The sequence below is a fragment of the Papio anubis genome, chromosome 12, assembly GCF_008728515.1.
Source record: "Papio anubis isolate 15944 chromosome 12, Panubis1.0, whole genome shotgun sequence".
NCBI lineage: Eukaryota > Metazoa > Chordata > Mammalia > Primates > Cercopithecidae > Papio > Papio anubis.
In genome coordinates, this window is record NC_044987.1 from 59193596 (window position 1) to 59216539 (window position 22944).

The 22944-nt window shown below is 41.2% G+C and overlaps 2 protein-coding genes and 1 pseudogene across 2 annotated transcripts in view; 2 read left to right on the forward strand and 1 right to left on the reverse strand.

Moving 5' to 3' along the window:
• SLCO2B1 (solute carrier organic anion transporter family member 2B1) overlaps positions 1 to 22944 on the reverse strand; it is a 165272-nt gene that overhangs the window by 120780 nt on the left and 21548 nt on the right. The gene's annotated exons all lie outside the window — the stretch shown is intronic.
• On the forward strand, positions 3102 to 5723 carry LOC100998569 (annotated as a pseudogene).
• Positions 14237 to 15383, forward strand: LOC100997520 (olfactory receptor 2AT4-like). Its single transcript, XM_031653104.1, has one exon. It carries the CDS (start codon positions 14237 to 14239, stop codon positions 15176 to 15178), a length of 942 nt encoding a protein of 313 aa, XP_031508964.1. The 3' UTR covers positions 15179 to 15383.

The following is a 22944-nucleotide window of genomic DNA, read 5'->3' on the forward strand; positions in this document are numbered from 1 at the left end:
TGTTAGCCAGAATGGTCTCGGTCTCCTGACCTCGTGATTCACCCGCCTCGGCCTCCCAAAGTGCTGGGATTACAGGCGTGAGCCACCGCGCCCGGCCGAGACTTTTATTTTTCAGTGTAAGCGTTGAAGTCTGTACATTTCCCAATAGCTCCCACATTAGCAACTTCACACGAATTTTGATATGTTGCATTTTTATTTTCATTTCATTCTAAATGTATTTTAAATTTCCCTTAAAACATCCTAATTGACCCATGGTTATTTCAAAGTGTTTTTATTTTATTTCAAAATATTTGGAAGATTTTCCCAATCACTTTCTGTTACTGTTCTCTAGTTTAATTCCCTTATGGTTCAAGAATATGCTTTGTATGATTACTATTCTTTAAAAAGCTTTTCTATTCTTTTACATTTTTTGTTTAATGGCCTAAAATATGATCTATCTTGGTGAATGTTCTGTGCACTCTTGGAAGTGTATTCTGCTATTATGTGGAGTGTTTTATAAATGTCCATTAGGTCTAATTGTTTAACATTGTTGTTTAGGCCTTCTATATCTTAACTGATTTTCTATCTGCTTGATCAATTCCTGAAAGGGAAATATTAAAGTTTCTAACAATAATTATGGATTTGTCCATTTCTCCCTTCAATTTCACCAGTTTGTAAGAAAATTTCCACTTTTTAGATTCGGGGGTACACATGCAGGTTTGTGACACAGGTAAATTTCATGATGCTGAAGTTTGGGATATGAATGATCCCGTCACCCAGATAGTGAGCATAGTACCCAACAGTTAGTTTTACAAATCTCACTACCCTCCCTCCACCCTCTATTAGTCCCCAGTGTCTATTGTTGCCATCTTCATGGTCATGAGTACCCAATGTTTAGCTCCCACTTATAAGTGAGAACATGCAGTACATGGTTTTCTGATCCTGTGTTAATTAGCTTAGGATAATGGGCTCCAGCTGCATCCACGTTACTGCAAAAGACATGATTTCATTCTTTTTTATGGCTATGTAGCATTTCATGGTGTATATAGGCCAATTTTCTTCTTCTTCTTTTTTTTTTCTTTTTGAGACGGAGTTTTGCCTTGTTGCCCAGGCTGGAGTGCAATGGCATGATCTTGGCTCACCACAGTCTCCACCTCCCAGGTTCAAGGGATTCTCCTGCCTCAGCCTCCCAAGTAGCTGGGATTATAGGCATGTGCCACCATGCCTAGCTAATTTTGTATTTTTAGTAAAGATGGGGTTTCTCCATATTGGTCAGGCTGGTCTCGAACTCCCAACCTCAGGTGATCCGCCTGCCTCGGCCTCCCAAAGTGCTAGGATTACAGGCGTGAGCCACTGTGCCCGGCCATATTTGGACCAATTTTCTTTACCCAGTCCACCGCTGATGGGCATCTAGATTGAATCCATGTCTTTGCTATTGTGAATAGCAATGAACATATGAGTGCATACGTCTTTTGGTGAATAATTTATTTTCTTTTGGATATATACCCAGTAATGAGATTGCTGGGTCAAACGATAGCTCTACTTTATGTTCTTTGAGAAACTGCCAAACTGCTTTCCACAGTGGCTGAACTAATTTACATTTTCACCAACAATGTATAAGCATTCCATTTTCTCTGCAGCCTGGTCAATACCTGTTCTTCTCTGACTTTAGTAATAGTCATCCTGACTGGTGTGAGATAATATCTCATGGTTTTGATTTAAACTTCTCTGATGATTAGTGATGTTGAGCATTTTTTCATGTCTGTTGGCTGCTTATATGTCTTCTTTTGAGAAGTGTCTGTTTATGTGTTTTGTCCACTTTTTGATGGTATTATTTGGTTTTTGCTTATTGAATTAAGTTCCTTATAGATTCTGAATATTAGATCTTTGTCAGATACATAGTTTGCGAACATTTTCTTTCTTTTCTTTCTTTTCCTTCTCGCTCCCCACCCCTCCCCCGCCATCCTTTTTTGAGACAGTCTTATACTGTCGCTCAGGCCGGAAGGCAGTGGCGTGATCTCAGTTCACTGCAACCTTGACCTCCTGGGCCTAAGCAATCTTCCCACCTCAGCCTCCCGAGTAGCTGGAACTACAGGCATGTGCTACCACACCTGGCTAAAGTTGCCCAATTGTCTCAAACTCCTGAGCTCAAGGGATCCTTCCACCTCCGCCTCCCAAAGTTCTGGGATTACAAGCGTGAGTCACTGAGCCCGGCAGTTTACAAATATTTTCTCCCATTCCGTAGGTTGTCTGTTTACTCTTTTGATAGTTTCTTTTGCTGTCCAGAAACCCTTTAGTTTAATTAGGTTCCACTTGACAATTTTTGCTTTTGTTGCAATTGTTTTTGAGGACTGAGTCATAAATTCTTTCCCAAGGCCAATATTTAGAATGGTGTTTCCTAGGTTTCCTTCTAGGATTCTTATACTTTGAGATCTTTACATTTAAATCTTTAATCTATCTTGAGTTATTTTTTGTGTATGGTGAAAGGTAGGGGTACAGTTTCATTCTCCTGCATATGGCTAGCCAGCTATCCCAGCACTATTTATTGAAGAGGGAGTCCTTTCCTCATACTTATTTTTGCTGACTTTAACGAAGATCATATGGCTGTAGGTGTGCAGCTTTATTTCTGGGTTCTCTATTCTGTTCCATTGGTCTATGTGTCTGTTTTTATGCCAATATCATGCTGTTTTGATTAGCCTTAGAGTTTCAAGTCAGGTAACGTGATACCTCCAGCTTTGTTCTTTTTTGTTTAGGATTGCTTTGGCTATTTGGGCTCTTTTTTGGTTCCATATGAATTTAAGAATAGCCTCTTTTTCTAATTCTGTGAAAAAAATAATATTGGTAGTCCGATAGGAATAGCATTCAATCTGTATATTGCTTTGGGCAGTATGGTCGTTTTAATGATGTTGATTCTTCCAATTCATGAGCATGGAATGTTTGTCCACTTTTTTGTTTCATCTATAGTTTTTTTCAGCAATGTTTTGAGTTCTTCTTGTAGAGATCTTTCACCTCTTTGGTTAGGTGTATTCCTAGGTTTCTTGTGCTTGTGTGTGGCTATTATAAATGGGATTGTGTTTTTTTAAGTTGATTTTTAATGTTTATACACGTTATAACATTACGACATGATGTTGTAATGATGTACAAAATCTTTATGATAAATAAAATTATTGCACTTAATGTCATTTATCTGAAAAAGGACATTAATTAATTTCATTTTTATGAATTTAATTTCATTATTGTGAAAACAAAAATCATCAAATTCCTTAATGCTGTATCAAACATAAGCAATACCAGTTCAAATTAGAGAAAAGGTATGCCAACACCAGATTTTGACACCAAAAAGAAAGTTAAAGCCCTAATACTTGTCTAATCTAGGTCAGGTAACTGTGGAAATGAAAGAATATTAAAATTATTTCTTTTATTATAGCATAATAATTTTTTTATGCTTTTTATTATAGCATACATTGAAGAAAATCATAACCCCATTAAAAAGTGGACAAAGCAGGAGTTCGAGGCCAGCCTGACCAACATGGTGAAACCCATCTCTACTAAAAATACAAAAAATTAGCTGGGTGTGGGCCGGGCACGGTGACTCATGCCTGTAATCCCAGCACTTTGGGAGGCCAAGGTGGGTGGATCACGAGGTCAGGAGATGGAGACCATCCTGGCTAACACGGTGAAACCCTGTCTCTACTAAAAATACAAAAAATTAGCTGGGTGTGGTGGCAGGCGCCTGCAGTCCCTGCTACTCAGGAGGCTGAGGCAGAAGAATCGCTTGAACCTGGGAGGCGGAGGCTGCAGTGAGCCAAGATCATGCCACTGCACTCCAGCCTGGGCGACAATGCGAGGCTCTGTCTCAAAAAAAAAAAAAGAAAAAAGTGGGCAAAGGACATGAACAGATACTTCTCGAAAGAAGACATACATGTGGCCAACAAATGTATGAAAAAAAGCTCAACGTCACTGATCCTTAAAGGAATGTAATCAAAACCATGATAAGACATTACCTCACACCAATCAGAATGGCTATTACCAAAATGTCAAAAAACAACAGATGCTGGCAAGGTGGTAGAGAAAAAGAAACACTTTTACACTGTTGATCAGAGTGTAGATTAGTTCAACCAGTGTGGAAGACAGTGTGGTGATCCCTCAAAGACCTAGAGGCATAATAGTACCATTTGACCCAGCAATGCCATTACTGGGAATATACCCAAAGGAATATAAATCATTCTATTATAAAGATACATGCATGTGTATGTTCATTGCAGTATTATTCACAATAGCAAACACAGTAAATCAACCTAAATGCCCATCAATGATAGACTAGATAAAGAAAATGTGGTACATATACACCATGGAATACTATGCAGTCATAAAAAGGAATGAGATCATGTCCTTTGCAGGGACATGGATGGAGCTGGAAGCCATTATCCTCAGCAAACTAACGCAGGAACAGAAAACCAAATACCGCATGTTCTCACTTATAAATGGGTGCTGAATGATAAGAACTCATGGACCCATGGTGGGGAACAACACACACTGAGGCCTGTCAGAGGCTGGTGGGGTGGGAGGAGGGAGAGCACTGGGAAGAATAACCAATGGATCCAATGGATGCTGGACTTAATACCTAGATGATGGAATGATCTGTGCAGCAAACCACCATGGCACCTGTTTACCTATGTAACAAACCTCCACATCTGCACACATACCCCTGAACTTAAAAGTTGGAAATTAAAGAAAAAAAAAAAACACAGAAAATCCCATGTGTTATTAATCCCAACTATCAATAATAATTATTGCCCTGGTGTGATTCCATCCTGCGCAGCTGTTCTCTTGAGCAGTGGTTGTTTATCTCTCTCTGCCTTCTCTCCCACCTAACGGCGTGCCGCCACTCATTGGCAGATTCGATGGACCTACACATGTGCCCCTGAGGCCCCAGAACTATCTTTTCAGTTGGGAAGTAAAGGCCGACAAAGATTATCACTTTAAGGTGGATAATGATGAAAATGAGCACCAGTTATCTTTAAGAACGGTCAGTTTAGGGACTGGTGCAAAGGAAGAATTGCACATTGTTGAAGCAGAGGCAATGAATTGCGAAGACAGTCCAATTAAGGTAACATTGGCAACTTTGAAAATGTCTGTACAGCCAACGGTTTTCCTTGGGGGCTTTGCAATAACACCACCTTATGGTTGAAGTGTGGTTCAGGGCCAATACATATTAGTGGGCAGCACTTAGTAGCTGTGGAGGAAGATGCAGAGTCAGAAGATGAAGAGGAGGAGGGTGTGAAACTCCTGAGTATATCTAGAAAGCAGTCTGCCCCTGGAGGTGGTAGCAAGATTCCACAGAAAAAAGTAAAACTTGCTGCTGCTGAAGAAGATGATGATGATGAAGAGGAGGGTGATGATGATGATGATGCTGATGATGGGGAAACTGAAGAAAAAGCACCAGTGAAGAAATCTATACAAGATACTCCAGCCAAAAATGCACAAAAGTCAAATCAGAATGGAAAAGACTCAAAACCGTCATCAACACCAACAAAAAACAGGAAAAAACTCCTAAAAACACCAAAAGGACCTAGTTCTGTAGAAGACGTTAAAGCAAAAATGCAAGCAAGTATAGAAAAAGGTGGTTCTCTTCCCAAAGTGGAAGCCAAGTTCATCAGTTATGTGAAGAATTGCTTTCAAATGACTGGCCAGGAGGCTATTCAAGATCTCTGGCAGTGGAGGAAGTCTCTTGAAGAAAATAGTTTAAGCAATTTGTTAAAAATTTTTTGTTGCCGGGCGTGGTGGCTCACGCCTGTAATCCCAGCACTTTCGGAGGCTTAGGTGGGCAGATCACGAGGTCAGGAGTTCAAGACCAGCCTGGCCAACATGGTGAAACCTAGTCTCTACTAAAAATACAAAAATTAGCCGGGCATGGTGGTGCATGCCTTTAATCCCAGCTACTCAGGAGGCTGAGGTAGGAGACTTGCTTTAACCCAGGAGACAGAGGTTGCAGTGAGCCAAGATTGTGCCACTGCACTCCAGCCTGGGCAACAAGAGCGAGACTCTGTCTTATTTCATTTCTGTAACAGTTGATATCTGACTGTCCTTTTTATGATGCAGAATGAGAACTTCCCCTGCTGTGTTTGATAAATGTTGTCCAGGTTCCATTGCCAAGAATGTTTTGTCCAAAATGCCTGTTTAGTTTTTAAAGATGGAACTCCACCCTTTGCTTGGTTTTAAGTATGTATGGAATGTTATGATAGGACATAGTAGTAGTGGTGGTCAGACATGGAAATGATGGGGAGACAAAAATATACATGTGAAATAAAATTCAGTATTTTAATTTAAAAATAATAATTATCAAGCAACCATGCTGATAGGAACAGCTGAATTATATTTCTCTTTTCTTCTTTTCTTTCTTTCTTTTTTTTTTTTTTTTTTTGAGACAGAGTCTCACACTGTTGCCCAGGCTGGAGTTGCAGTGGTGAGATCTCTGCTCACTGCAACCTCTGCCTCCTGGGTTTAAGCGGTTCTCATGTCTGAGCCTCCCGGGTAGCTGGGACTACAGGTCATGCCACCATACCCAGCTAATTTTTGCATTTTTAGTAGAGATGAGGGTTTGCCATGTTAGTCGGGCTGGTCTTAAACTCCCAACCTCAGATGATCCACCCACCTCTGCCTCCCAAAGTCCTGGAATTACAGGCATGGGTCATCATGCCCAGTAATATTTCTATTTTCTTTGCTAAATAATTATTTTATAAAATTACTGACACATTGAAAGACAATCAAAGAATATAAAGCCAAAGATATGTGGGGGGAAGCATTAGATATGTCAGGGGGCTCAGTAATAAAAATTTGCATTTTTTTCTGGATTTGGAGGCATATGTAAGTCTTTTTTCTTTAAAAAAAAATTTTTTTTTTTGAGATAGAGTTTCGCTCTTGTTGCCCAGGCTGGAGTGCAATGGTGCCATCTCAGCTCATTGCAACCTCTGCCACCCGGGTTCAAGCGATTCTCCTGCCTCAGCCTCCTGAGTAACTGGGATTACAGGCGCACGCCACCACGCCTAGCTAATTTTTGTATTTTTAGTAGAGACAGGGTTTCTCCATGTTGGTCAGGCTGGTCTCCAACTCCTGACCTCAGGTGCTCCGCCCATCTTGGCCTCCCAAAGTGCTGGGATTTTGGGCGTGAGCCACCGTACCCGGCCTTATTCATCTTTCTATAGATTCTAGTTCTCTCTTTAACTCTCCATTTCTCATATTTTATTTATCTTTTCCTCTTTTTTGTAATATATTTATTAATCATAGTTATTTTAAGGTCCCTGCCCGATAACTGTATCTGAATTATCTGTGTATTTGCTTCTACTCTCTTTTTCTCCTCTTGTTTTTGTTCATTTGATCTTTCATTTTATTTTGTTTTAACCATGACTCATATTTTTTGATTGGTTACCTGACGTCAAAAATTTTTAAAATTCAAAGCTCTGGATAATTCAGTTTTTTCCAGAAAGAGTTATGTTTTTCTAGCAAAGAGTACTAATGGATTGCCTTGTTGTGGCTTGGTTTTAGGTTATATTATGTCATGTTTATTTCAATTTTGCTATTACTTTTAGGGTTTAGCCGTAATTCTAAAGCCTGGAATTTCCAGGGTCTCAACTGAAATTCTGGGGTGCTTACAATGGCCCCTCCATTTGCATGGGGCTAAACTCCAACCACTGAATCTCCAACATCATGTGGCTATTACAGTCTTTCTGAAGCTCTCTGGCTTCCCAGATGCTGTATTCTTCTGGGTTCTTTGAGTCTTTCCCTGCATATACGCACCTTAGGAGTTGGTCAATGACAAGAGGTAATCTGTACACAGGTTTTGGTGTTCCTTCTCTGCACTGTCATCCTCTCCTAGAATTTGCTTCTTAAGTTCCAGTCACTTTGGTAACCTAAACTCCAAACAGTGGGGCTTGTGTTTCCTAATTGGGCTCTACTTTGCCATCCTGCAAGCTGGGAAATACCTTAGGATAAAAAGCTGGAGTCAGGTGGAACTAGCCTCATGTGACTCCCCTCTCAAGGACTGCAGTCCTTCAAGACCTGCCATTGGTTGCTCTCTGAGGTCTTCAGACCATTGTTTTACATCTTGTCCAGCTTTTACGGTTGTTTTTGGCAGAAAGTTTAGTCCCAGACAAACCACACTGTCATACTCAAAACTTAAAAGTCCCCTTTGAATTTTCTTTTCTTTCTTTTTTTTTTTTGAGATGGAATTTCACTCTTGTTGCCCAGGCTGGAGTGCAATGGCACAATCTTGGCTCACTGCAACCTCCGCTTCCCGGGTTCAAGTGATTATCCTGCCTCAGTCTCCCAAGTAGCTGGTATTACAGGTGTGTGCCACCATGCCTGACTAATTTTTTATTTTTTTAGTAGGGACAGGGTTTCACCATGTTGGTCAGGCTGGTCTCGAACTCCTGACTTCAAGTGATCCACCCACCTCGGCCTCCCAAAGTGCTGGGATTACAGGCATGAGCCACCACGCCTGGCTCCCTTTGAATTTTTGAGGTAAAATACACTATTGAATCACAGCGCAGCCCACTTGAATTTTAGAGAAAATTCATGCTTTTTTCTGTAGTTAACTATTCTCCTTCTGAAAAATAGTGCCTGGCCCTGGAGCAGACTGAATGGCTGACCAGGGAACACTGAATGAATATGAGTCCCACACTGTTGCTTATGAGTTGGATATTAATTTGAACAAACCAAATATAAAATTGAACATGTACAGAAACATCCCTTCTTCAAATGGAAGTAATAAATGTTATTCTATTAGGCTCAAGCAGATCTCGAAGGAGCTATTAAATTGAGTGAGTAGGCAGCTCACACTCCCATGACACCCAGTCTTGCTGTGTTGGCAACTTTCCATCAACTCTAACATATGATCTCATGGGAAGTTCCCTATAACCAATTCCCTGACGAATAAAAACATTCAAACCTGGTTTACAAATGTTTCTTCAAAATATGCTGGGGCCACCTGAGTGGACTGCTGCTGCATTGCAGCCCCATTTAGGAGGGCCCCGAAGGATCGCCAACAAGGTAAATCCTGCCAGTGGGCAGAACCCTTGGCAGTGCATCTGTTTTTTCACCCTGGTAAGTTCATCTCACCTGAAAAGTGAAATGGAAAGAGGTATGGATCCATAACAGAGTATGGGCAAATGCTAATGGTTTTGCTGGGACATTCAAGTAATTAGAAAGAAGATTGGTGGAGAGGAGGTATGGAGAAGATTTAAGGTGGTAGGCCTCTAAGAATGGGTACAGATTGTGAAGATATTTGTGTGCCATGTGACTATTTACCAGAGGGTATCATGGCAGAAAAAGCTCTCCAAAATCAATAAGAGTAGGCAAAATCAGGTAAACAAGATGATCCATCCATGAAAATCAGTTAGACTCTCTTTCCTAGATGCTTCAGTGTTTGCTCAATAGATTCATGAATAAAAGGCACAGTGACAAGGAAGGAAGTTGTGCATGGATTCATAAAGGCTGGTCTGGCTTAGCTTCTGCTATATATCCAATATGTCAGCAACAAAGACCAACACTGAGTCTATGATATGAACCATTGGCCAAGGAAACTGGCCAGCTATGGGTGACAGGATGAACACACTGGATCCCTTCCATCATTGACGGGGCAGTGGTTTATCTTTATTGGAATAGAAACCTATACTGGATATGAATTTGCCTTTCTTACTCACAATGTTTCTTCTGTTACCACTTTCTATAGATTTAATAAATGCCTTATTCATCATGATACTATCCCATATGGCCATGTTTTTGACAAAAAAAAAAGTCAATTTTAAGGCAAAATAAGTGAAGCAGTAAGTCTCATGCCCATGGAATCGCTGATCTTACAATGCACCCCATCACTCAGAAGCAGGTGGCCTGCTAGACTAGAATAATGACTTATTGAGACTCAGTTTTGGGTGTTGGCTGAATGATAATGCCTCAAAGGGCTTGGGTGCTGTCTTGTAAGCTGAAATACATACTTGTAACCAGTATTCAATATTTAGAGCAGTTTCCTGTCTAGCCAGAATACACAGGTCTGAGAACCAAGGTAGGAAGTGGTAGTGCTTCCTCTTATTACCCCTAAGAACCCAGTTCTAAAATACATAGAACCTGAAAGGGAATTGGGGGGAAAAAAATAAAAAAGGAGAATCAAAGTACGTGCTTCCTCCTCCCTAACTTTGGATTCTGCCAGTTTATGTATTTTAGTTCCTAAGCATGGAATAGATCTATTGAACTGGAAGTGGAGATTGCCACCTGAACTTTTGGGTCTCCCCATGCCACTGAATTAACTGGCAAAGAAGGGTACAACGCATACATCTGATTAGAAAGAGAAACCAGGGTTGTGACTACGTAATGGGAGGAAGAGGAGGTATTTCTGGAACCAAGCACTTCTCTGAAGTGCATATTAGCACTTCTGTGTACATTTAGAAAAGTAAGTGGAAAACCAGCAAACCAATAAAGGAGAATCTTTAATATTTAATAGCTCCAGGCCCCATCTTCTTGATTATTATATACTTCTGTTGCAGCAGTCAAGGCACTAGGCAGGGAATAAAGCCTTAGGTCTAAATTCCAGCTCTTCCTCTAGCCATCAATGTTAAAATGGACCAGCTGTTTCACTTCCTAGACCTCGTTTTCTTTCTCTTGGACTTACTGTATACCCTATTGTTAATTCCTGTCTTCTCTGCTATTGTGAGGATCAGAGAGGATAATGAGGATAAAGGCTACACCATTGGTGTAAAGTTTTGGGCCCTTGAGGGCTGTTAATAATGATCTTGTTATTATTTGCAAAGCCCAGGGACAAATACTACTTCTATCACATACAAGCTGAAGGAGATGCCAGGGAGTTGATCCCTGAGGGATGGTGAGTGTGGTGTGCCATGGAAGCACCATTGAGAGAAAGTACCCCAGGAGGCCTGCCAGAAAAGAGGGGCCTGAGGGTTTAATGGGCCATGGCTCAGCCCCAGCCTGCCACCTCCTCCAAGGTCTCTCATGGAGGAACACAGGAGATACCAGTGTGCAGCAGGCTCAACAGGTGAACGTTGCTGGAGATGGGGTGCCCAGAGATAGGCAGAGAAATCTGGGATGGAAAGACAGGGACAGGGTGTCCAGGGACTACAAACCTGGGCCAGAGGTCAGGAAGACAGATTTAGTATGCACAGAGCAGGCACCCAGGATCCAGGTTGGAAGGTGCCTGGGATCCACGTGCATGCCCGGGCTATGAGACCTTTGGCCAGATATCCTGACAGGCCTGGGCAATGAATGCACTTACAGACGGGATTCAAATCTTCTTGGCCAAGGCCTTCCTGCAGGGAGAAAAGACTGTTAACAGCAGGAACCACTGGAAACACTAGCAAACTTTGTGCTCTTCCATGTTCCGGGCTCTTTGTAAGCATATCTAAGCGTTCTCTACATAAAGAAAACCCCATGAGGTCACAGATCAGGGGCAAAAGGTTCAGAGAGGGGAAAGTGACTTGCTCAATGTCACACAGCTGGAGTTAGAAGCAGGGATTGACTCCTGAGTCCACACACATAACCACTAAGGTGCACATGACATAATGAAGGTCAAGAACCCAGTTCTGCTGCGGTGTTCCCTCAGTGCGAGAGCCCTCATCCTCTCCCTTAGAGGCGTGGGTCATGTGACATCTGTCCTGAACCTCCACTCTGCAAAACGCAGAGGGACACTCAGAAAATGGCTCATTGAATTGGAAACCTCTCAGAGATGATTTCCTCAAACCCCTCCCTGTATGATGAGAAAATCAAGACTCAGAGCCCCACAGTCACAGAAAGAGAGTGTCAGAGCTGGCCCAGGAGGCAGGACTGTGGGCTGCCAGGCACCAGGAGCTCTCACCCCTCACCAACTGTGACCCTGAAGGAGGGCCTGGCCTTCTCTGACCCTCAGTTTCTTCATTAGTTGAAGGGGCATAAGCACTTCCTTGCAGGGCTGTCTGATGGGGAGAGATGATGTACAGAAAGTGCAGGATGACATTCGGGTGATCAGTTTTTCTGTCCTTTTCTCTCCCCCACCAGCACTGTAACTGACTCATAGACAAACCTAACTGGAAAGGTCTGCTGGACAAGTTCTGTGCCCTGGGAAACAGTGTCCTTTTAGCCCTAAGCACAGGGCTGCATTACTTAGAGATAGCAAGTAATTCAGAATAAAATAACTCTAAATTGTACAGAAAGTCCAGCCAAATTCTGATATTTCCTATGATGGGCTAGTTGAACGGTGCTTTGAAAAAATACATATTAAATTCTCTCAGGAAGTATTTTTGGTGCCTCTGCTTTGCTGGTGACCCAAGCCTGGTCTGCCTGTTGGGTAGTCCAGCACCACCTGGCTGTGAAAAGCCTCAGGCTGTCTCTCCACCAGGGGGTCTCAGCATCCATGTCTCCTTCTGCAAAGCAGTGGATACAGGAGAGAGGAGGAGGGGCAGCTGGACTGGATGGCCTCCAAGGGCCCCTCTAGCTTTGACCTTCTGAGTTTCTGTCCCTCAGACCCCCAACTCAGCCTAATGTGGGGACAGTCAGCCCATGACTCACTCTCTGAGTGCAGCAATGTCCAGGGAAGTGCAGTTGCCCACTTTGGGTATGAGGACAACCTAGCTACTGAATCTGTTGGGACAGGGTTCTGGTTAACTGAGGGATAACCTTCTCAACTTGGGACAAAGCAAGTTCACTCTTGCCAGGTCTTGCGACATTATTTTAAAGGAGCATTTACATTGCTAGACAGTGATTTAGTACCTACCGTATAGAAACCCAGAGGAAAATTTGAAATTTAGTTTTGTTTGATGTTATCAACTAGAAAACAAAAAAGGGAAATAGAAACCTTTGTCTTAAAAGACTTCCCCTTGGAAACTTGGACTTCTGTATTCTTCAGGAAACATGTATAGAAGAAAGAACCCTGTCCTGGCAGTGTTTCTGGCTCCGCAGCCAGCTGTCCGTGGCACCCGGGAAAGCCCCTAGCCTTTCTGTGAGCAGCCTCTGGACTATGGGGGGTAAATTATTTGGACTTGAAAATAAACATCTTTTCCATTTTTTACATTAGTGATTTTATCCATGAAAGATATTTCATTAGAGGAATGGGAAATTAGAAGTGACTTGGGAAAAATAGTGGAAACTGCTCCTGAATCATTGGGATTAATGAGACAGTAATACAAACGTCAACAAAGACTTGTGCCGGGGATCCTTTAGCGCAAGAGACAAGCCTAAAGTAGAGGGTGAATCAGTACTTTCCTTCAGCTCAAAATCCCCGTGTTTGTGGGATGAAGCACTCATTCCTGGTTCCAAAAGGGGTTCTTTTGACTCGGAGCAGCTACTACAAACAGATTTCCAGGTGGTTCTTTTCTATCAATCATGCCTCCCAAGTTTTCCCAGGTTACCATGACACTTTCTGACTAGCAAAGAAGCAGAGAAGCCTGCTGGGTGGTGGGAATGCAGTGGTCAAACAGGAGCACAGCTGAGCTGCAGCAGCCAGCAGGGAGGGAAGCTCAAAGGAGTTACAGAGACTGTCTCTGTTGTTGCCCAGCTGTGGAAGAAGCCATTATCAGGAACCCAGTCTGGAATGACTCTTCCTACCAAGAGCATTCCAGTGTCACTCCCTTCACGGTAACATAACAAAGAGCCCCACAGTCAGAGACAGGATACAGAGAACTCAGCTTAGATGGAAACAGCAGAACCACTGCACCAAGCAAACAAGAGAGAAAGGAGCCATTCCCTAGTTAATAATTATGATGGAAAGACAGCATGTTGCAGTAAACCTGGGAGACATCAGCCCTCCCTATTCGATGTGGTAACAAAGATGCCATTTTAAAAAAACTTAAAGCAAATGCCAAAAGAAAAAGGAACTTGGTGTTCTGGTTTAAGAGATCTGATATCCCCAAAATAATCACATGGAACATGGAAAAGTGGACTAGAAGTTCTTCCAAAGCACTTAACACAATTGCAATTAAATAATTATGTGATTCATTGCTTAATGTCTTTCTTCAGCCCCACTAAGTTGTCTACTAATAACAAATAACACATGATTTATATATTGTAGGTACTTTTTCCATACTTGATTTAAAAAGGAAAGAGAATTCTGGGATAGGATGAAGAATTTTGAGATAAGATCGAGTCCATCATCTATTTATTATACAGTGATCATTTAGTAATTCTCCTTACAGAAGCTCTGGTTGTTTTGGCTTCCAGATGGGCCTGGTTCCCAGGTGTTCCCAGTACTCAACTTCAGAGCCTCCAGGTTTAACCCACCATGGAAACAATCACCTGTAATGGATCAGGGGACTCCTCAACCATCTTCTACCTTATGGGCATCCCCTCTCTGCCAAAATGCCTCTTCCTTCCTATTTTCTTTGTCTTTCTCCTCCTCTACATGCTCATCCTGATGGGTAATGCCTTGATCCTGGTGACTGTGGTGGCAAAGCCCAGCCTCCACAAGCCCATGTACTTCTTCCTAATCAACCTCTCCACCTTGGACATTCTTGTCACCACAACCACTGTCCCCAAGATGCTGTCCCTATTCTTGCTTGGGGACCGCTTCCTCAGCTTCCCTGCCTGCTTCCTGCAGATGTACCTGTTCCACAGCTTCTCCTGCTCAGAAGCCTTCATCCTGGTGGTCATGGCCTATGACCGCTATGTGGCTATCTGCCGCCCACTGCACTACCCTGTCCTCATGACCCCACAGACCAACGCTGTCTTGGCAACCAGTGCCTGGCTCACTGCCCTCCTCCTGCCCATCCCAGCAGTAGTAAGGACCTCCCAGATGGCATTTGACAGCATTGCCCACATCTACCACTGCTTCTGTGACCACTTGGCTGTGGTCCAGGCCTCCTGCTCTGACACTACCCCCCAGACCTTCATGGGCTTCTGCATCGCCATGGTGGTGTCCTTCCTCCCCCTTCTCCTGGTGCTTCTCTCCTATGCCCACATCTTGACCTCGGTGCTTCGCATCAACTCCCAAGAAGGACGCTCCAAAGCCTTCTCCACCTGCAGCTCCCACCTCCTGGTGGTGGGCACCTACTACTCATCCATTGCCTTAGCCTATGTGGCCTACAGGGCTGACCTGCCCCTCGACTTCCACATCATGGGCAATGTGGTATTTGCCATTCTCACACCCGTTCTCAACCCTCTCATCTACACACTGAGGAACAAGGATGTCAAAGCAGCCATCACCAAGATTGCATGTCCCCAGTAGCCAAAGAATGCTAGGAAACCCTGATTCAAAGAAATAACTTCATCTTCTCTCATAAACATCAATAACATAGAGGGGAAAAATGGCAAATTTAGAAAGCCCAGTAGTCAGAACACTCAATCTCAAAATATAGTCCTAGGTAGTCCTCCATTGTAATCAAATAATAATTTTTTTCTTAATTCATAGAAAAAAAGAATAGGATTTTTAAATTTAATTTTAAGATGTGAACCCCAAATTTCACAAGACTGTGAATATAATTGAGGTCACATTACCATTAATTCAAACAGTTTTGATTCTTGGAGATTCCAAGTATTTGATTAACAAGAAACTCTGTCTTTTCCCTTGGATCTCTTCTTTCGATGTTTCTGAAAATCCCTAGCATTGCTGGCTATTGGATATGAATTATTCTTGCCCTTTTTGGTGAAATAGCAACTTAGATAGAAATATCCCTCAATAGAAAAACTCTGAAACCGCTCACATCTCAATCCTTGTTGCTTGAAAATTCACTGCCACCACTGATTTTCAAAACCAGTCACACAGGAAATTTGCCTCTGCTATCTAGACCTGCGTGATGCCCTAGAAGCAGAGCATGCCCCTCACGCAGCTTATGCTCAGGCAAGCAGTGTCCCTTAGCACACCTGTTTGGGTAAAAAGCAGTAGTTATTTTAATTCTCAGCACACCATAGTTTCCCCACGGTGGCTAAGTAGAGACACTGGGTGGCTGAGTGGAGAAGTTTCTCCTTATCAGAGGTATGCTGTTCCTGGGGCCACCACCCTTTCTCGAAGTATGGTCCTAGATATTCCTCTTCCTGCCCCAAGCGGCAAGCCCAGTCTCCTTATTCCCTTCTCCTGTGGCAAATTTCCTCTTGAAGACCTGTCAGGTTTGTCCATTGAGGGACATGTAGAGCAATGAAAAGTGTTAAGGGGGAACCCAGGTGACAAATATCCTCATCGTTGGCTCTTCACAGATAGCCTCATTCCAATTTCTAGAGTCCCAGTTTTTGTCAATCAAGGCAATACTGTTAACCATTCTCCCATTGCATAAGACCCAATGTAAATGGGACCTCAATGGGTGCAATTCAACAAAGGATATGATTTGTTCCTGGACTCAGCTTTCTGTGATCTCAGAGATCCTGCTATGGTCAGAAAGGGCTTCCCAAAACAGGGTGATATGAAGTCTCTGAGTTTCCTTGTTTACTGACCCTGGGCAGCTGGGATTGGGATTCATGTTCTTTTATCTAAACATTACTAATTTTGCAAGACATTTATTTCCAGCTCCTTGAAACTGATGTCTAAATGTCAGTGGGACCACATCCTTAAGGTCTAAAGGAGGTAGCCTAGTAAGTCGCCTTGCCCTAGAGTTCCATGCACTATCAGAATTTAACCTAAGGATGTAGAGGGGAAATTTTTTTACTGTCGACTCCACCACCACCCAATAAACAATTCCCAAAGTACTCCTGTGTTACTACCAAAGTTCTGTCTGGGGTTTATCTGTTCACAACCTCCCTTCTGGTACCAATTTCAGTTTCAGGTCAGGGCTTTGGTTTGCTGTGTCCCCAGATCATGACATCTTTTCATCTTCAGCTCCCCTTCTAGATGAACAAAGAATTAATCACATGTTAAGTGAATTGTAGTGATATGGAATCTCAGGCTAGTTCTACCCTCACTCAATATTTTCCTGTGGTTTCTCCTAAACATTTATCCGAGTAGACATGAAATCATAGCAACAACAACGTTTTTCACTTGTAGCTATACCTGCTAATTGGTAGTCTCTCCGTATTTCCCAAGTAAGAAAAAATTGCCTCAATTTTTGTACATCAAAGGACACTATCAAGAGAGTGAAAAGACAATCCACAGAATGGGAGAAAATATTTGCCAATCACATATCTGATAATAATTAATAATTATTATTAATAAAATAATAACAGATAATCAATAATAACTATTAATAAAATAATAATCAATTATTATTATTATATTAACACATCATATAATAACTTTATTACATTAGTATATGTTATATATATATTATATAATATTAATATTATATTATTATAATGACATAATAACTTATAATGATAATAAAATATTTAATAATAAAATTATTATTAATAAAATAAATCAGAAAATGATAAGTGTTGATAAGAATGTGGAGAAATTGGAATGCTTGTGCATTATTAGTAGGAATGTAAATGGTGCAGCTGCTATGGAAAACAATATGGCAGTTCCTCAAGAAATTAAACACATAAATACCACATGACCCGGTAATTCCACTTCTGGTTATATATCCAAAAGAATTGAAAGCAGGGTCCTGAAGAGATGTTTTTATCCTTATGTTCATAGCAGCATTATTCACAATAATCAAGAGGCAGAAACAACCTAAATATCCAATGACAGATGAATGGAAAAACAAAATGTGGTATATACACTAAATGGAATATTATTCAACCTTGAAAAGGAATGAAATTCTGATACATGCTACAACATGGATGAACCTTAAAGACATTATGCTAAAGGAAATAAGCCAGACACAAAAGGACAACTATTATATTATTTCACTTACATGAGGTGCTTAGAATAATCAAATTCGTAGGGACAGATAGTAGAACAATGGTTACTAGGAGCTGAGGGGAGAGGAGAATGGGAAGTTATTGTTTTATAAATACAGAGTTTCTGTTTGGGATGACTACAAGGTTCTGGAAATGGATAGTGGTGATGGTTGGACAACATTGTAAATGTATTTAATGCCATTGAGCTCTACACTTAAGAATGGTTAAATGGTAAATATTATGTTACGTATATGTACCATAATTTTTTAAAGTTAAATAGTTTCAAGCCAGGCCATAGATCACAGGTCACGGATAGCCTGGGAGTTGGCTGCTTTTTGTCAGATGCTGGCTCTGGACCAAACTAGCTGTGGCCAGAGGGAAATGCATGAGTTCAATCATATGATTTAACAGGGGCACCTAATCGGTGGAAGCGACTAGGGGAGGGAGGGTGGGTGGATTGGGAAGATATCAATCAAAGGATACAAAATTTCAGCTAAGCAGGAGGAATAAGTCCAAGAGATCTATTGTACAACATGATGACTATAATTAATAACAATGTATTGTATACTTAAAAATTGAAAAAGAATAGATTTTGTGTTCTCACTACAAAAAATAAGTATTTAAGGTCATATACATGTTACTTAGTTTGATTTAGCCATTCTGCAATGTATTCATATTTCAAGACATCATGTTGTACACCATAAATATATAGAGTTTTAATTTTTTTTTCATTTTTTTTTAATAAAAAGAGATGAGGTTTTGCCATGTTGCCCAGGCTGGTCTCTAACTCCTGGGCTCAAGTGATCTGCCCGCCTCTGCTCCACAAAGCACTAGGATTACAGGCGTGAACCACCAAGCCCAGCCAATATATACAGTTTTTGTTTATCGATTAAAATAAATAAGTAAATAAATAACCTACAAAAAGAATCAGTGGAGCAGTTTGTCTTAAAAAGAAGGGTGAGAGGGAGTTTGAAGCCCTATACACTTGGTGGAGTCTTTTCACCCCTGTGAACCTGAGGTGGTGGTTGTGAAGGTATCCCTAGACACCTTGGCTCCTCTCCATCCCCACATCCTTGACCCGGGTGCAGATGTCACCATCTGATCTCTTCTGGATGAGCACAGCATTCTCTTCACGGATCTCGTGTCCATGTTCCCATACATAAAGTGGCCAGAGCAGGCTTTCTGACACACAGATCTGGTCATATTACCACCCTCCATGTGACTTAAAGACTCTCCCTGATCCAGTCCTGAACGATCTGTTTGGCCTCAAGTCTCGCCATTATCTCTTGCATGGCAATTCTGAATTTCTTTTCAGTTTCTCAGACACACCAAGTTCTCATTCTCTCTTCAAACTCTAGCAAACTCTTCTCTCTTCCTGAAGCACTTTTCCTCCTTGTCCATCTCACTTGCATACATTTTATTCAGGTTCCTCCAGGGAATCATCCAGGAAATTAGAGAATTAGAAGCCTGTCCTGGCTCTTAATTCTGAAATGTGAGGTAGATGTCATTCTTTACGTGTGTGTATGTGTGTGTGTGTGTGTGTGTGTCTGTGTGTGTGAATACATACATACATATATATATATATATATATGCACAGAGTGGCCAAAATTCCCAGTCACCCTATGAACGAGAGAAAGAGAGAGTCTCACTATGTTGACCAGGCTGGTCTCCAGCTCCTAGTCTCAAGAAACCCTCCCACCTCAGCCCTGCAAAGTGCTAGGATTGCAGGTGTGAACCACCACACCCAGCTGGTGCCCTGTAGCACTTTATAATTCCACTGTTACGGCACTTTTTTTTTTTTTTTTTTTTTTTTGGACTTTAGGGGAAAAGAGTTCAGAGCATGGCATACTCATTAGTTTCTGCAGGCCCCTTGCTTGTTTTACTTATTTTCCCCTTTCATTCTCCTTCCCACGTAAGCACAAAGCATAGTGCTGCTTTGTGCATGTATGTGTAATTTTAATTTACAATAAAAGAATTGTTTCATGTCTCAATTTATTTCTTACATTTTTTACTCATTCTACTTTTAAAAGATACTTTTACGTTGTTATTTATACATCTAGTTTCATTAGTTTCAACTGATACATAATATTCCATAGTATGATTTGATCACATTTTACTTTTCTCCTAGTGAAGGGCGCCTAAATTGCCTCTAACTCTTTGCTACCTTTATGTCTTGATGAATGTCCTTGTGTTATGTCCCTTTACAGACCCATGGAGCTTTTTCCTGAAATATATACCAAGGAGTGAAATACATTAGTCATAGGGTATGCATAACCTTTAGCTAAATACAGTCATCCTCATCGTTTGAAGATTGCAAATTTGCCTGCTTGCTAACCCCAACACTCACAGAGCTCGCAGGGTCATTCTCGAACATGCACACAGTGGCCAAAAATCTGAGTCACCCTATGAGCATGTTCCTAGCTGAGATCGAACATAATGACGTTCTGCCTTCGTGGTTCAGCTCTGTAAATAAGTGTCCTTTCGGCGGGCTATTTAGAGCCAGGTTTTTCACATTTTTGTGCTCTTTTTGTTGGTGACATCACTGTTTAAAATGTTTCCAAGCATGGTGCTGAAGTGCTGTCTAGTGTTTCTAATGCAAGAAGGCTTGTGGGAAAAAAATTTTGTGTTAGATAAGCTGTGTTCAGGCTTGAGTTATAGTGCTGTTGGCCATGACTTCAATGTCAACAAATCAATAATACATGTTAAATACAATATCTTTAAACAGAAACATATGTAAAACCAGGTTATGCATTGTTTGATTGATAAAAATGTTGTAACCAGAGGCTTGCAGAAACCTAATCCTGTATTTCCCCTAGAGAAATGATTCAGTATTCACTAATTCAGTGTTTGCGGCAACTTTATAAAACATAACTACTGTAAGTAATGACAGTTGACTGTACTTTGAGATTGTTTCCTAGAATGGCTGTGCCATTTACACTCCCAGCAGTAATGAACTAAACAGTTCCCATCTTTCCACATCTTCAGCAAGACTTGCTATTATCCAGTTTTCTAATTTTTGCCGTTCTTATCAGGCTAAAGAGCTACTTCGTTCTGCCTAATATACACCTTTCTGATTACTAATAAATATAAACACTCTTTAAATACTTGTTAGCACTTAGCATGCCCCGTTTGCAAATCTTATTGAGAAATTTTGCTCATTTCTTTGGATCTTCTATCTTATTGTATTGCTTTGCAGAACTTCCACATGTTCATGCCGTGTCGACTTTAAATTGCAAATATGTTTTCCCAGTTTGTAATCTATCCTCCATTGAGCAGAAATCTCTAATTTGATGTAGTCAAAACTATCACATTTAAACTTTATGGCCTGTGGAGTTTTAGTCTTCTTTTTGTATCATAAAGGAATTTCCCAGCAGTTTTTTCATTAGCTTCCCAGTTTTATTTTTCAAACTTATATCTTAAAATCATGTGGAGTTCCTCTCTGTTTAAGTGTAAGGAAGAAATTAGTTTCTTTTTCTTCATACCAGAAGCCATTTTTTTCTAAAATCTTTCTTTTAAAAAACAATCTGTCCTTCCTCATTGTTTTATAGTACCATCTTTATCAATATCAAATTCCTACACACCTCATCTACCTCTGAGCTATTATATTCTATTATTATTTTGTCTATTGTTATGCCAGAACAATACTATTTTATTATTGTAGCTTTGAAGTATGTCTTTTATCCTAGCTGACAATGGAAGCCTCTTCAATCCTTTGGTATTTTTAAAAATTGACTTAGCTATTTGCTTGTCTTTATTCTTTCATTTGAATTTTGGACCAGGTGTGGTGGCTCATGACTGTAATCCCAGCACTTTGGGAGGCCAAGGAGGATGGATCACCTGAGGTCAGGAGTTCGAGACCAGCCTGGCTAACATGGTGAAACCCTGTCTCTACTAAAAATACAAAAATTAGCTAGGCATGGTGGCGGGTGCCTGTAATCCCATCTACTCGGGAGGCTGAAGCAGGAGAATTGCTTGAACCCAGGAGGCAGAGTTTTCAATGAGCCAAGATCATGTCATTGCACTCTGGGTGACAAGAGCAAAACTCTGTCTCTAAATAAATAAATAAATTTTGCAGTAAGTTTGCAAGCTCTCTCAAAAATTCAGCACAATTTTCAGGGGGTTGCATTATGCTACTCCTCCCACTTATCTGATATACCTCCCCGTTTATTTGAATCTTCTTTCATTTAAGTTTTTAATTTTTTCCAACAAACTTGGTAGTCATTTTTGGTAGGATAAACTTTTTTATTTATGTTACTATCATGAAAAACATTAAAATTTTTTTCTAATTGTTATGCTAGAGAAAGAAAACCAGTTTCTAGCTAGTATATTGGTTCCCAACAACTGCCCTTATCACACTGAATTATAATTACCTTGTTGTTACTTATATGTGTTTTTATGAGAAGAATGAAGCCATGTGAGGATGGAAACTGGGTCTCTTTTTCATCTCTGTATCCACAGCACCTCTCAGAGGGCCTGGGACACAGAGTGGCTTAATTAATTCAGCCCATGGCCCATGGTGTCACTCACCATTAGTTCCCTCCCTCTCTCTGAACAAACATTTCATCAGATTCTACATTGCATGGATGGATAGACTCATGTCCAGAGACAGAGGACCAGAGAAATTAAAGAAAAACTAGAGCTACAGCCCCAGTGTCCTGGCTGAGGTCCATTTCATTTCCATTAGGCTGTCTTCGCTCATTAAGTGCCCCTCCCCTTAGCCTTACAAGAAGAATGAGTAAAAACAAAGTCAAAGGTCCATTCTCCTCAAGAGGCTTGATGATATGGAGGGTGATTCATGGCGACACAGAATTCCAGGGTGCCCATTCTTTCAGTGCCTGATCCTCTACACTAGGGGTTCTCAAACTTTAGTGTGCATAGAAATCATAGTGACAGCTCATGAAAACACAGGTGCCTGGGCTCTAACCTGATTTTTTAAATCACATAGATCTTGGGTGGTGCTGAAGGATTTGCATTTCTTTTCTTTTTTTCTTTTTTTGTTTTGTTTTTTGAGATGGAGTCTTGCTGTGTCACCCAGGCTGGAGTGCAGTAGTGCGATCTCGGCTCGCTGCAACCTCCGCCTCCTGGGTTCAAATGATTCTCCTGCCTCAGCCTCCCAAGTAGCTGGGATTATAGGCATACGCCATCACACCTGAATAATTTTTGTATTTTTAGTAGAGACAGGGTTTCACCATGTTGGCCAGGCTGGTCTCAAACTCCTGA

What these genes read in the sequence shown, in the direction of transcription:
- LOC100997520 (XM_031653104.1), top strand. Translation starts at nt 14,237, where the DNA reads ATGGAAACAATCACCTGTAATGGATCAGGGGACTCCTCAACCATCTTC.